We start from the raw sequence: 15,465 nt of genomic DNA, 5'->3' as shown, positions 1-15,465 counted from the left end.
TGTTTGTTTTTTTTTCCAAAGACTATTAACCTTAATCACAGAAAATTTCCAAATGGTCATGTGTATGGATGTTTTTGTCTCTGCTCTCCGTTATAAAAAAAAAATACATTAAAAAATAATCACAAAAAAGGAAAAAGGGGAAATCTATTTTTTAATGTTGAGCTGTCTTTGAATGGCATTAAAATATAAGCCCAATTTGACCTTAGGATGAGCCTTCTTAACACGTCCTTTTCGTGTTCTCAGGTTTGTTTGTTTTTTTAAGATTTTATTTATTTGAGGATGCCTGAGTGGCTCAGTGGTTGAGCGTCTGCCTTCCACTCAGGGCATGATCCTGAAGTTCCGGGATCGAGTCCCACATCGGGCTCCTTGCATGGAGCCTGCTTCTCCTTCTGCTTGTCTCTGTCTCTTTCTGTCTCTCATGTCTCTTTTTTTAAAAGCTTTTATTTATTTATTCATGAGAGATATGGAGAGAGGCAGAGACACAGGCAGAGGGAGAAGCAGGCTCCCTCCCAGGACCCTGGGATCACAACCTGAGCGGAAGGCTGATGCTCAACCCCTGAGCCACTCAGGGGCCCCAGAGTGTTCTTTTTTTAAATGTCTATGTACTTTATTATTATTCTTTCATCTTGCTCCTAAATTGACTTGCTTGGCTTAAAAAACATGAATTTAGTACTTAATATGCACTAGCCCCAATAATAGCTGCGAGGCATGTAAAGGCAAATGTGATCTGACTCCTGTTTTCTGGGACTCTTGGTCTTCATTTCTAATTTCATGGAAACAGAGATTCTGACAAGTTATCCCCAGCATAACTCCTTCTTCCTATAGCCCTAACAGTCATATTGGCTTATTGAACACTAGCTCAGGCATCCTTCTGGGTTCGTTTTCAGTTGTGCTCAACGTTTGTGTTTGTGCACGATTTAAGCTTCTGAGAAAGGACCACTGAGCTAATTTTCAGTTTTAAGCGTGTAGAAGTGGTTGGAATGTGTCCAAAGCCTTTTCGTGGGGTTCTTACTTTTCAGACCAGTGGAGCTAACAGGCTTTATTTGTTAATTAGTCCAGGTCATCTCCTCATAAACCTGAAATAATTTATGCCTGGCTTAAAGGAATAAGCAGCTTGCTTGCTTTATCTCTCTTTCTCTCTTTATTTTTCTCCTCAGAACGGTCAAGCAGAAGCAGGGGGAAGGAAGGGAAAGGAAAGAAAGGAGCCTTCCTTTCGTTCCTTTCCTTCCTTCCTTTCCTTTCCTTTCCTTTCCTTTCTTTCCTTTCTTTCCCTTTCCCTTTTCCCTTTTCTTCCTTTTTTTCTTTTTTTCTTCTTTTCTTCTTTTACTTCTTCTTTTCTTCTTCTTCTTCTTCTTCTTCTTCTTCTTCTTCTTTTTCTTTTTCTTTTTCTTTTTCTTTTCTGGCAGCCCCAGTGGCCCAGCGTTTTGGCGCTGCCTTCGGCTGAGGGCGTGATCCTGGAGACCTGGGATCGAGTCCCACATCGGGCTCCCTGCATGGAGTCTGCTTCTCCCTCTGCCTGTGTCTCTGCCTCTCTCTCTGTCTGTGTCTCTCATGAATAAATAAATAAAATCTTTTTTCTAAATAAATAAAATCTTAAAAAAGAAAAAGAAAAGAAGAATCCTTTCCTTAAAGGCAAAACAGACATTGCACATCTCCTAAATTTGCCGTTGCTTCGATTTCAACTTTGGATGAATCTTAAAATATTGTTATAGGTGATACTTTACTTGTGTGGGGAAGTAATTTAGGTGTATTCTAGTAATAATACTGAAGGTTTCTAACGACGACAATGTATTAGTAATGGGACCTTCCAAATTGGCTGAGAGGATGCAGTGCCACTATAGGCCATGTGAGGGCAGAAGTGGATAATGTTTAAAGTTTTTTGGGCAGCCCGGGTGGCTGGGCGGTTTAGGGCCGCCTTCAGTCCAGAGTGTGGACCCCGGGGACCTGGGATCGAGTCCTGCGTCGGGTTCCCTGCGTGGAGCCTGCTTCTCCCTCTGCCTGTGCCTGTGTCTATTTCTCTCTGTGTCTCTCATGAATGAATGGATAAAATCTTAAAAAAAAAAAAAAGTTTTTTGCTTCCTTTTTTCAGATTGCCTGTTGATTACCAGAGTACACCTGTGAAAAATCAGGTGTTCCTATATGGTTTAGTTTAAGTGCAGACCTTTTTTTTGCCTAAAATTTTCTCTCATTAGATTCTGGTACATTGCAGTTGGTGAGCACTTAAGCCCCTCACCCTGCCAATTTCCTGATTGCATGTGATATTTCGGATTTTCATCATTAAGTTTGTCATTCTTAATGGAAAGGTCATATATTTCCATATCTGTTCCATACCCAGGAAGCTTGAATTTTAATTATGTTTTATTATCTGACTTAAAATTAGTAAAGAATATTTTTTTTCTGTAGCAATGTAGTCTGAGATTTCTTAGTTTGATTCCATTGTAATTATGGTAACAGGTGCTAGAATGCTGTTACCTTGGCTTATACTGAATTTTGAGACCCTTCTGTCCTGGGATGAGTACTAAGCTAAAACCTGTTGGAGAGGGAAAATTTTACTGTTACTCTTCAAACTTCTTCTGGCAGGTCTAAGAATCAAACATGAAACATATTACCAGGAGAAAATCAAACAAAGGTTTAATTCCATATGCACAAAAAGTCCATATAAACCTGAGAGATTCCAAAGCAGTCAGCAAAATGAGGCTCAGTGATATCCGGAACCAAATAGAAGGGTTGAGGCCTAGAGGTTACTGAGGGGAGGAAGGCCACTTGCAGAGGACAGGTTTGTAAAACAAAGATTCCTGTGTTATGCAGCTAAGTTTCTTAGGTAAAGAGGAACCTCTGGGGATGCCTGGGTGGCTCAGCAGTTGAGCATCTGCTTTGGCTCAGGGTGTGATCCTGGAGTCCTGGGATTGAGTCCCACATCAGGCTCCCTGCATGGGGCCTGCTTCTCCCTCTGCCTGTGTCTCTGCCTCTCTCTCTGTGTCTCTCATGAATAAATAAATAAAATCTTTTAAAAAAAGAAGAAAAGGAGAACCTCTGGTGATAGCTCTCTTCCTGGCGCAGGGATTCCCCACTTTGCAATGTAAATGGAGACAGTTTAGGGGGAGAGGGAAAGAGCTTTTCCTGACTCTGCTGGGTTTTGATTGCTTTTAACTCAAAATAATCTTCATGGCAAAGTGGCATATTTCTGGGAGGCCTGTCCTGAACCTTCAACTCCAGTGCTGTGTACAGGGAGCTGGGCTTGTGCCAGAGATAGAGTACAGAGCAGAGCAGGCATGTTCCTACTCTCATGGGGCTTATAGCCTAATGGGGTAGAGAGGCAGGAAACAAGAACTCACAGGAAATAATGGCACCTGGTGCTGAGTCAGTAAGAAGGGCACAGACACAGTGCTGTGATAGGGAGTGGTGGGAGGGAGGCTGCCTTAGGTGGGTGGTCAAAGTCTGCTTTCTGAGGAAGACCTAGGTTTTTAGGCTGAAGGATAAAGAGATAGATATACGTAAAGAAGGAGGGTAGTGGTCCATCTAACCTACAAAGCCAGTGGGGCTGAAGTACAGGCAGTGTGTGTGTGTATGTGGGGGGGCTGTGGCAAGCAGGGGCATAAGATGAGATTACAAATATATGCAAGGGGGGCACCTGGGTGGCTCAGTCAGTTAAATGTCTGCCTTCAGTTTGGGTCATGATCCCGGGGTACTGGGATCGAGTTTCGCATCATTGGGGCTCCCTGCTTAGTGGGGAGTCAGCTTCTCCCTCCCCCTCTGCTCTGTCTCTGGCTTTCTATCTCAAATAGATAAATAAAATCTTTTTTTTTTTAAAGATTTTATTTATGAGAGAGAGAGAGAGAGAGAGAGAGGCAGAGACACAGGCAGAGGGAGAAGCAGGCTCCATGCAGGGAGCCCGATGTGGGACTCGATTTCAGGTCTCCAGGATCAGGTCCTGGGCCGAAGGTGGCGCTAAATCGCTGAGCCACCCGGACTGCCCCAATAAATAAAATCTTAAAAAAAAAAAAAAAAAAAAAAAAAAAAAAGGAACGTATGCAAGGGCCAGATCATGCAGGGTCTTTGATTGCCTGCTGAAGGGAATTTAGATTTTATTTTTAGTGAAGCAGTGAGCCACTTTGGGTATAAGCACAGGAAAGATATATTCTGACATTTTTTTTTTTAACATTCTGAGTTTTTATAAGGTCACTCTACTGGTGTGTGACAAATGATTTAATTGTAGAAATAGGAGAGGGTAGAAGCTAGGAGGCCATTTAGATGGGAGGGGAGGGTCAGCCAACTTTTTGTATAAATGGCCTGAGAACCTGAGATCAAGTGTTCACACTCTTTTGACTGAGCCAGCCAGGCGCTCCAAGTTTCACTCTTTATTATTGTTCTTTTTTTTCTCTTTTTAAAGATTTATTTGTTTATTCATGAGAGACACAGATTGAGAGGAGAGGCAGAGACATAGGCAGAGGGAGAAGCAGGCTCCTCGCAGGGAGCCCGATGCGGGACTCGATCCCGTATCTGGGGATCACGACCTGAGCCAAAGGCAGGCGCCCAACCGCTGAGCCACCCAGGTGTCCCTTTATTATTGTTCTTTAGCTCTGCCTGATTTTCCTCGCTAAATTCTGAGCTCTTTAGGAGCAGGTTGTCTTAAATTCTTCCCTGCACCTCATGTATAGTGTTGAGCATGCAGTAGATGCTCAAATGCTAGAGAATTAATTTTAAAATTCATGGGATAGTCTTTAAGTATTCAAATATGGTGAGGATGAGTAGGTTAAGGCAGATTTTATCCCAAAGTAAATGCTTACTTTAAAATGCCTTACTTGTTGGAAGCACATTGTAAATTAAGTTCACATTTATCAAAGGATTAAGCTGTCAGGAATATTATTGCGGCTTTTGGAACTACTTAATTCAACAAGCCAGCATGTTTTAATAGTAGTTAATTCTAGTCATACCTCCGTTGCAAAGAAACTGTTCAGACGTATGCAGGTGTGTGTGCGTGTGCGTGTGTGTGTGTGTGTGTTGTACGTGGAGAGGGAGAGAGAGAGTGAGAGGGCACTATTTCACACCAGGCAGAGCCAGGTGGCTCTGTTCTCATATAGTCATTGGAGTCACTGGATTTGAGTTCTGCCTTCCAAGTGGACCACTGGTAGAAACTAGCTGATCTCACTCCTCAGTGGCCTATATTCTGGAATCTTTTTGGCTGCTTAAGAATTCCTTTCTAAAAAAAAAAAAAAAAAAAGAATTCCTTTCTATAAAAAAATTAAAAAAAAATAAAAATAAAAGAATTCCTTTCTATTAAAGTCTTCCTTTCTTTGTAAACATTTGTTTTTCAGTCTTGGTGAGAGGAAGGGTTGACAGCTTTATAATGATCCTCCATTTTTCTGGGTTGGGGGGATTTACTACCTGTAAAATCCAACTGAATCAGAGATAGCAGAATTGATTTACTTAACTTAGTCCATATCTCCACACAGCAGGCAGGGTGATCTTATAAACACAGGAATCAGGTCATTCTTAAAGCCCTCCTTTAAAAAAAAAGAAAAAAAGTTTTATTTATTTATTTTAGAGAGTAGGGAGAGGTAGAGGGAGAGGGAGAGAGAAAATCTCAGGCAGACGCCTCACTGATCCCTGAGCCTGACACAGGGCTTGATCCCACGACTCCAAGATCATGACCTGAGCCAAAACCAAAAGTCAGAGGCTTAACCACCTGAGCTCCCTAGGCACCACTGAAAGTCCTCCTTGACCCCGATTTCTTTTCCCTTCTTGATGCTTCTCCTGTTCTCTCACCTGCTTACCTGGCTCTGTCATCCTGCACCTTTTCTTCTTGGTTTCCCTCCTCGTCTCTTTCCTTTGCTTCCTGTCTCTCTTAAACGTACAATGCTTTTCCGTTTTATGTCAAACAGCTTAGCGAGATGTAATTTATCTATTACAAATCTCACCTGCCTAAAGTGTAAAATGCCATGATTTTTAGTATATTTATAAACATATGTTCTTGTGCTCTGTTTATTAGTGACGTTTCTATTAGTCTGTATGCTGTGGAAGATCACTTGTGTCTTTTTTTTTTTCTATTCCCAGTTGGGTGGCACCATTGGAGACATTGAAGGGATGCCATTTGTGGAAGCATTCAGACAATTCCAGTTTAAAGCAAAAAGAGAAAATTTCTGTAATATCCATGTTAGCCTTGTCCCACAGGTGAGCTTTCCAGATAAGTATAGACAGCAACTTCTAGAAATCTTCCTGTGATATTCTGTTTGGTCCACACTTTATAAGGAGATAGAAGTTTATTGAAACACTATAAGGGAGCAGCGGACAGGACAGCAAAGGAGAAACTGCCTGTTTTTTCCACATTTTATTTATTTATCTTAAAAATATTTTATTTATTCATGAAAGACACAGAGAGAGAGGCAGAGACACAGGCAGAGGGAGAACCAGGCTCCCTGTGGGAACCCTGATGTGGGACTCAATCCCAAGACGCCAGGATCACGACCCTAGCTGAAGGCAGATGCTCAACCACTGAGCCACCCGGGCACCTCTTTTTTTCCACATTTTAGACTAGGGAGCCATTCATTATCCAGAAAAGCTAAATGTCCGGTATACTGACAGTGACCCATTTCTTTTCAGCCCAGTGCTACCGGAGAACAAAAAACCAAACCCACACAAAATAGTGTCCGTGCGCTGAGGGGGTTAGGCCTGTCTCCTGATCTGGTGAGTAAAGGAGAATGGGTAAATTTCTTGGAATAGGACCTCCATTTTTTGATCTATAACATCATCTAAGTCCTTTTTATCTCTCAATGATTCCTATGACACTGAGGTTTTTGTATCTGGGGCCAGGGAAGGCTTATTCCCATATCCTCAAGGGTAGCTTCACATATTTCTAAATTGGCCATCTGTTCTCCTCCAGGTCCTCGAATTGGCCACATTGACAGCTAGACAAGTGCAGTGTCCCGTCATTTTTACAGTCCCTGGGTCCTTTAGTGTGAGGTGGGACCTTGCAGATTTTCCTGACACCCAGTACAGTGGGCTGTCATTGCCCTTATTATAACAAGTAATCCAGTTATCACCAATGGTCTATATCAGAGGTTGGCAAGTAACAGCCTGGAGGCCTGCTGCCTATAAAGAAAGTCTTAATGGAATGTGGTACGGTCTGTTGCTTACATTCGTGCACAGCTGCCTTTGTCTTGCAATGATACAACTGAGTAGTTGGGACAGTAGCTTCTTGACTTGCAAAACCTAAAATGTTTGCTATCTGGCCCTTTAGAGAAAAAGTTTGCCAACCTTTGGTCTAGCTCTGTTCTTGTATCCAAAGAGACAACATTTGTGAACCTTCACTCTTGTTCACTAGAGATGCCTAGACATTTTGAGTGCTTACTGGTAGATGTGTATTGAGTTTGATTCTGCTTGCTTATATTAGCGCTCAGGTGTTTCTAATAGTCCAGTGGCATGCCCAGAATGAACAGGTACGTACTTGGTCAAATCTCTGGCTGTAAGAAGAAATTAATATAGAGAATGAACGGCGGCATGAACAGCCAGATTCCCTCTTGCTGACCTGTGCACAACTGACTTTGACAGATTGTCTGCCGAAGTTCAACGCCCATCGAAATGGCTGTGAAGGAAAAGATTTCCATGTTTTGTCACGTGAACCCTGAACAGGTTAGTGCTGCTCCTGAGCTCTGAGTGCCTTGCGGCAGGCACTTCTGCTGATGCTAATGTTTTGCATCTCTTAAATGATCGTATTACTTCTCACGGCATTTATGAAGGCTTTGGGAGATTCATATCCAGCCACGGCTCCCGTGCCCTGAAGGGAGCAATCTGAGACCCTTGATTCCTTAGGTAGATCATGTTTCTTGGCATAATCACTCCTTAAGTTACAGGTACAAAACTAGGTGGGCTTTTTAGCTTACAGTCAAACTTCTAGAGAGAGAGAACCGTGTGAAGCCTGCTTATCGTCTGTTTATCTTGTCTTTCCAGGACACTTACTGCTTTTGCTGCGATTTCTGCTTTGTACATGTTATAGCTTAACTTTCCCCAGGCTGCCGGTTCCATTGACATTCACACCATCACTTCTGATCACATCAGTGGCCTCAGTTCACTTCATTGCTATAGAAACTGTACTGTGATTTGGGCTCAAGACCTCTGTCCTGCAGGACTTTCCACCTGGGGATCTGAAAGCTTTTTCTTTTTTCTTTCATTCTCTTATCTGTCTCTTGTTTGCAATAAGGTTTAGTTGTAAGGGATCAGAGCTGGCTGTAGTTTAAAAAGCGATATGAATGGTGCTCAGGAAAAGGGTGAGGTTTGGCAGAAACCTTTTTTTTTTTCCAGATTAGCCCTGGGTTCTTTGAAGCCTAGAAACCATCTCCTTGGGTTTCTTTATCTATGGAGGAAGTTTAGTGCACAGGCTCCTGCCTCCTGCCTGAGGCTTCAGGGTCGGCACATGAGTCTGAACTCTTTTGAAAAATGTGATGATAGCAAGTTTAAAGGACTCTCCTGTATTTGTAATGTCATTAAGCCACTTTAGTTTTTTTTCCTGTTGTTTTTTGTGTCCTTCCTATTGGTAAATAGGACTTTGTGTCTGTATTATATAAATGTAACCTGGTTACTGAAATGGAAGGAGGATACAGTTTTCAGAGTTGGATTATTGAGAGCTCTGGGAAGGGAAGAATGCAAATTTCTGACCATCCAGAGCCTGTTTTCGATAGAACTAGAGATTCCAGAAAACATTCTCTCCCAGCAGTCCACAGGTTAGTTTATTAGTCATTTTTCAGCGTGTTGTTTTTTTCTAATGTGAATTAATGCTCCTGTTTCTTGGTTCCTGGTGAACCTGCATTTAAAGATCTTCTCTAGTTTCCTGAGGAAGGGATGGAGGGTCAGAGACATCTGTATGTTTTTTTTTTTTTTAATTTTTATTTATTTATGATAGTCACAGAGAGAGAGAGAGAGAGAGAGAGGCAGAGACACAGGCAGAGGGAGAAGCAGGCTCCATGCACCGGGAGCCCGATGTGGGACTCGATCCCGGGTCTCCAGGATCGCGCCCTGGGCCAAATGCAGGCGCCAAACCGCTGCGCCACCCAGGGATCCCGAGACATCTGTATGGATGTGGTCATTACCATGACATTTGAAAAAAATCTCTCTGGCTTGGAGGATAAATGAGTAAATAGTTCCACATTCCATGTCTTCCACTGTGGGAGTTTGGGCTGCCCAGAGATTTAGTTTTAATCTGTGGTTGGTCTGGAGCTCATATCAGTGACATCTTGGCACTTTGAATTGCTTTGGTGTATGCAGAGTGAGGCACAATAGTCCTAAGCATTAGGTTGGTAATGTTCAAACAGCTTAGGAACCCTTGGGTGGATTTGGCTATGGATTTGGGAAGATGGAACACAGAGTTAGCAGAACATTTCTTGGCATTGATTTAGAATGTGGCAGATCCTTAAATGCCTGCCAGTAGTCCCTTTGGATATACTTGAGAGGGTGGTGAAAGCTTGTTAGGGTGAATGTGAAAAACAACCATAACACCTGGCATTTAAAGGAGCTGTTCTCCTTTAACAGGTGTAATTAATTTGGGTTCAGTGTGTGTTTGAAAATATATCCAAATGAAGGGGACTTAGATGGTGATACCTTGGGCCGTGTGTCTTGGACATTGACACATAAAGCATCCATGTTTCAACACCAATTCTCTGACTCCAGCTGGGGTCCTGCAATTCAACTCTGACACTAACTACCTGGAATGAGCATCAAACTCCGCAAATTTGAGGGCCGAATTCTTTACAAGACTGCCCTCCGCATCAGGCACCAGCCACAAGTTTCCACTGTTCTAAGCCACCTACATTTCTGCCTGGCTAACTACAAATTTGGGGCTTCCAATAATCCCTTCGGGTTCGGTAATTCTCTAGAATGACTCATGGAACTCAAGAAATGTTATACTTACTATTACCATTTTATTATAAGGAGTGCAAATGAACAGCCAGATAAAGAGATGCATAGGGCAAGACCTGGGAGGTCCCAAGCTCAGGAGCTTTTGTCCTCGTGGAGTCAGGCTGTGCCACCCTCCTGGTACATTTATAAATTTATCAACCAGAACACTCGCCTGAGTCTTGGTGTCCAGAGATTTTTTTTTATGGGGGTTTCACTATCTAGGCATGATTGAGTAAACCATTGGTCAAGTGACTGAACTCATTCTTCCAACCCCCTTATTATCCTTGGAGGTCAGGTGCCTGAAAGTTCCAGTCTAACTTTGTTGGATTTTCTGGTGACCAGTTCCCATCCTGAAGCCACCTAGGGCCCACCGTTAGTCGCCTCATTAGCATAACAAAGATACCTCTGTCACTCAGGAATTTCCAGAGATTTTTGAAGCTTTGTGCCAGGAATTGAGAACAAAGACCAGATTCTCTCTATACATGTATGTATAGAGATATATCAAATAAGTCCTACCACAGCATTCATGTTTCTAGAGTTGGAATAATGAGTTCAAAGAGTTTTATAATTGGGTCAAACTAAGCTTGTGTTAATTCTGCCTCTTGTTTGGGTCACTGGGCTTTTGGTTTTCTTCAGTCAGTATAAATGAACTACCATTGTCTCTCGAGTTTTGATTCATTCTTGAACTCATTCTTGTGGCATATCTGAGGCATGTCATTTAAATATGGTGTTTTATCATCATTAATCAGGTCATATGTATCCATGATGTTTCATCCACATATCGAGTGCCAGTGCTTTTGGAGGAACAAGGCATTGTTAAATATTTTAAAGAGAGATTGGATCTGCCCATTGGTGATTCTGCGAGTAATTTGCTTTTCAAGTGGAGAAATATGGCTGACAGGTATGTGAAAGGAATTACTAATGTAGTCTTTAATAATTCTTGGGTTTGGAATAAGGATTGAGACATACCTTAAGTATACCTATGTCACATTCAACTTTCTGTATGTATATGTTTTGGTCTGAATTTATCTAAAGCTTTATTTTTTATTTTTTATTTTTTTAAAAATTTATTTATTTATTCATGATAGAGAGAGAGAGAGAGGCAGAGACACAGGCAGAGGGAGAAGCAGGCTTCATGCCGGGAGCCCGATGGGGGACTCGATCCCTGGACTCCAGGACTCCAGGATCATGCCCTGGGCCAAAGGCAGGTGCTGAACCGCTGAGCCCCTAAAGGGGCTTTAGGATTCCCTAAAGCTGTAACACATTAGTGGAGTGTTTTGCCGTATTCTTTGAAGATTCTGTGGCTTTTGATTTTGTTCTACTTAAATGAAAGTGAATTGAAGGAATTTGGATTCTGGAATGATTTTTTAAAATTCTGGAAGTATTTTGATTGGTTTCTTTCTCAGTTTCTGAGTATTTTATTATTTAAAAAAATATTTATTTTTTTGAGAGAGAGAGATAGTGAGAGAGCTTTTGGGAGGGAGAAGCAGGCTCCTCACTGAGCAGGGAGCATGATGTGGAGCTCAATCCCAGGACTCCAAGATTATGACCTGAGCTGAAAGTAGACACTCAACTGACTGAGCCACCCAGGCACCCCGAGTTTCTGATATTTTAAACAGGTTTAAATGTCACAGGTTTTTGCCGTTTTTTTTTTAAGTTTATTATTATTATTATTATTTTTAGATTTTATTTATTCATTCATGAGAGACACACAGAGAGAGAGAGAGGCAGAGACACAGGCAGAGGGAGAAGCAGGCTCCATGCAGGGAGCCCAATGTGGGACTCGATCCTGGGATCATGGGATCACGCCCAGAGCCGAAGGCAGATGCTCAACCACTGAGCCACCCAGGCGTCCCTTTAAGTTTATGTATTTTTTAGTAGTGTCTACACCCAATGTGGGGCTTGAACTCACGACCCTGAGATCAAGAGCTGCATGCTCTTCTGACTAAGCCAGCCACGTGCCCTTGTAGTTAGTACTTGTTTTTTAAGATTTGGCTAACATTTCCTAAAGGAAATTCCCTTGAATGAAAGGTTTAGGCTCTGACATTATTGCTTCATCCTGCAGTTATTAACTGTCAGCATTGTTATTAAAACCTCAGACAGGTTTTAGCTTTAAGACCATGATATTAATTTTAGCAAGGTTTGTCTTATTTGAAGTCATGTGGAAATTAAATTCTTGTCACCTATTTTCTCTTACTAAATGTAGACAAAGGCATAACTCCATAAAGTCCCAACTGCCTGGCTTTTTGTGCAGCTTAGGTACGGGCAGCAGTTACAAACATGGGCTCCGGTGTTGCTAAAGAATAGATCTCATCACAAGTTCTCATCATAAGAAAAAAAAATTAGATGTTAATGGATGGATGTTAATTAGACTTAATTGTGGTGATCATTTCATAATACATACAAATATTGAATCATTATGTCATATACCTGAAACTGATAATATTTTATGTCACGTGTATCTCAATAAAAAAAAAAAGTAAGCTCTGGCATCAGACACGCTGGACTGAGATCTCAGCTTCGCCTCTCACTAGCTGTGTGAGTTTGGGTGGATTACCCAACCTCTCTGGACCTGTTCTCCCATCCATATATAACAGGGGATACATTGTGATAATTATGAGAGAAAACATGAGACCTTAATCTCCATGGGGCGCTGAATATTGGTTACTGAAGATGGTAAAAATAATTAAAATGGTTTGATGGTGACAAAATCACTGACCTTGGTAGACGATCAATAGACTGAAGTGCTCTTGCCCTGTCACTTCAAGATTTAGAAAGTGTTTAAGAATTTTCTATGGCAAGTAATATCAGGAGCAAAGTGCAGTTTCTGAATTTAGATAGTGTCCTGCATGATGTTATAGTTAAGTTCCTGCCCTCCAGAATGCTTAAGGAATCAGTTGCTTTGGAGGAATTTTCTGAGTAGCTTGGGGCTGATCTAGAAATTTTGATATTTCATTCCTTTGATTGGAAGTAGCTCTAAATTATACTCTATGCTTCTGTGCTTCTTAAAGCCAGTGTTTGGTTTTCATGTTCGTTTCTTTGGCTGCTGTAACAAATGACCACAAACTGGGTGGCATCAAATAGCAGAAATGTATTCTCTCCCAGTTGTGGAGGTCGGAAGTTCAAAATGAAGGCATCAGCAGGATTGGTTTCTTCCGGAGGCTATGAGGGAGAAACCGGTCCAGCTTCTGGAACTGCTGGCAATCCTTGGTGTCCTGTTTCTGCCTCTGTCATTGCATGGCCTTCTCTATGTCTCTCCTCTTCTCTCTCTCTCTCTCTCTTTTTTCCCCTCCTCTTCTTTTCTTGTATAAGGATGCTTGTCTTTGGACATAGGGCTCAACCTAATCCAAGATGATCTCATCTCGAGATCCTTAATTGTGTCCACAAAGACCCTTCTTCCAAATATCGTTACATCCACAGATTCTGGGGGACATATGTTTTGGGGGGTTGCTATTCAGCTCACTGCAGTCTTCAAGCAAAAGGAAATTGAGCATCGGTCCTTCATGATGATATTGATTTATTGGTAATGACAGTATGTACTGTGCTCTCACTACAGCCTGTAGAGAGATACAGGAAGGCAGAGGTCAAAGGGCTGCCTTGTTCGTGGAGGTCCAGTGCTGTTCAGAAGCCAGGGGTCCCTGGTGGAATTGGATGGCAGAGCTCACCTGGGACCCCAGGCCAAAGTGGGGACAGCTCAACTCACTGGGGACCTGCCTATGGGGTGGGCCTGCGAAGCAGCAAAGCGGCTGGCCCCTCACACCCAGCTGATGGCCAGGTGGAGAGCATGTGAGAGCTTGGCTGGTGTGGACAGGGCCCGGTGAGCCTAGCCTGTAGGCCCGAGAGGGAAAGAGAGCGTGCAGGGACCTGTTTCCCTGGGACATGTGGGCCAATAGACTCACCTGTTTCACCTGGCTGCCAAGTGACTCCTCCTCCCCTGATAGACCAGACTAGGTGAGTAGGAGGGAGTGATGGTGAGGACCCCAGTCCTGCTTCCTTCCCGGGAGCAGAACTGACATTCCTCCTTCAGTGGAGGAGTGAGAATAGGGGTTAAGAACTCAGCCCAGCTGGTGTGCTCAGATGTGGTTGTGACCGCCAGTTCTCCAGGGTCAAACCTGGCAAGGGGAGTGCTTCCCTCTGACAATGTATCAGAATCTTGCCTTGATACCAACTTGCTTCGTCATCTGTGTCTTTTATGTAGAGATGGGGTGAAGCATGGGCAGCCACACAATCTCCAGAGCAACATAAAATTCAGTAACAAGCTAAAGGTTTAGCAGCCTTCTCTGAGGGGCTTCAGTCACCTTCCTAGAAAGTCACCTTTACTGTCACTTTTAACTTCTTAGCTTCTTATGCATTCTTCTCCTTCCAGCCTATTTGCAATTATATTTGTCTGGCACATTTTGCAGATGTTGGTATGAAAGAGATTCCTGCTCACAGTAAGGTGTTTGGGGGATGGTTTGCTTCCAGGCCCTAAAACATCTTCAGCCCCAAAATGATGTTTCTACATAGTTAGTACCAGACCAGACCATTTTTGTGTTCGTTATACAGAATTTCTAGCCAAAGCAACAGTAAACATGGTGTCTTAAGTGGTAAACTGTGATTGGCATCTTATTCAGATTGGAATTTTCTCGTAAAAATGATCTAAATGTCTCTGAGTGACATTCTTTGGGCATGCCATGAATAACCTGCCTTTGTGGGCCAGCTGGGACTGTAACCATGTTTAATGTAGACAGTTTGAATGCATTTTCTTATATAATGTCACCTTACAAACTTAATATTGAAATGTTTCCTGTTGACATTCAGAATGAATTTTCTTATACAATGTCACCTTATCAACGAATTTAAGGACAGCTCATGTTTATGAGATAAGGAGAGTTTTTTATTTTTAATGCTTTTAACTGTTTCTTTGATACACTTTACTTGGATTTATATCCATGCCTGCTTAGTAAGCCAACGTTGAGGTTGCTTATGAGTTTGCAATCTATTGACACACAGATTTTCATTCACTGGGGGTGGGGTGGGTATTTGAGTCAAGCACATCAAGTTCGAGGCTCATCTGCTCTTAAGGTTTTAAAAAGTGCCTTGGGATAAGAACAATGCCTGTCATTATATTTGTGATGTTATATTACATGCATATAACCTTTAAGCATGCCTTTCATCTCAGGTACGAAAGGTTGCAGAAAATGTGCTCCATAGCCTTGGTTGGCAAATACACCAAGCTCAGCGACTGCTATGCCTCCGTGTTCAAAGCCCTGGAACATTCAGCCTTGGCCATCAACCACAAGTTGAATCTGATGGTAAGCCCCGGCTGGTCTTCCTCATATTTCAGTTATTCACTGTGATATCTCATGTTTCAGAGACAGGTTGTGTTGAAGGAGCCCGAGACTGCTGCCAGGATTGATGTCACCAGGAGGACTTATAGTACTTAGTATACAGCAGGATTTGTGGCTAAGATTTAGTACAGTGAAAGGTTACAGAGCAAAGTCAGCAAAGGAAAAAGGTGTATGGGATGAAGTCTGGAGGACTTCATATATATACTTTGAGTATATTCTTTGTCTTTGTTAGATATAGAAATAGTAC

At 42.3% G+C, this 15,465-nt stretch overlaps 1 protein-coding gene across 1 annotated transcript in view; it reads left to right on the top strand.

Moving 5' to 3' along the window:
• The window catches only part of CTPS2 (CTP synthase 2), a 41,479-nt gene that overhangs the window by 18,870 nt on the left and 7,144 nt on the right, over nucleotides 1-15,465 (top strand). Inside the window, exons 5-9 of the mRNA XM_038588768.1 lie at nucleotides 6,055-6,171; nucleotides 6,601-6,684; nucleotides 7,549-7,629; nucleotides 10,638-10,789; nucleotides 15,050-15,182. Coding sequence (XP_038444696.1) covers nucleotides 6,055-6,171; nucleotides 6,601-6,684; nucleotides 7,549-7,629; nucleotides 10,638-10,789; nucleotides 15,050-15,182 — 567 coding nt within the window. The remainder of the gene's footprint in view (nucleotides 1-6,054; nucleotides 6,172-6,600; nucleotides 6,685-7,548; nucleotides 7,630-10,637; nucleotides 10,790-15,049; nucleotides 15,183-15,465) is intronic.

This window comes from Canis lupus, chromosome X (assembly GCF_011100685.1).
Source record: "Canis lupus familiaris isolate Mischka breed German Shepherd chromosome X, alternate assembly UU_Cfam_GSD_1.0, whole genome shotgun sequence".
NCBI classification, from domain to species: domain Eukaryota; kingdom Metazoa; phylum Chordata; class Mammalia; order Carnivora; family Canidae; genus Canis; species Canis lupus.
The sequence above is the reverse complement of the archived record's forward strand: the minus strand, read 5'-3'. Positions and strand labels throughout refer to the sequence as shown.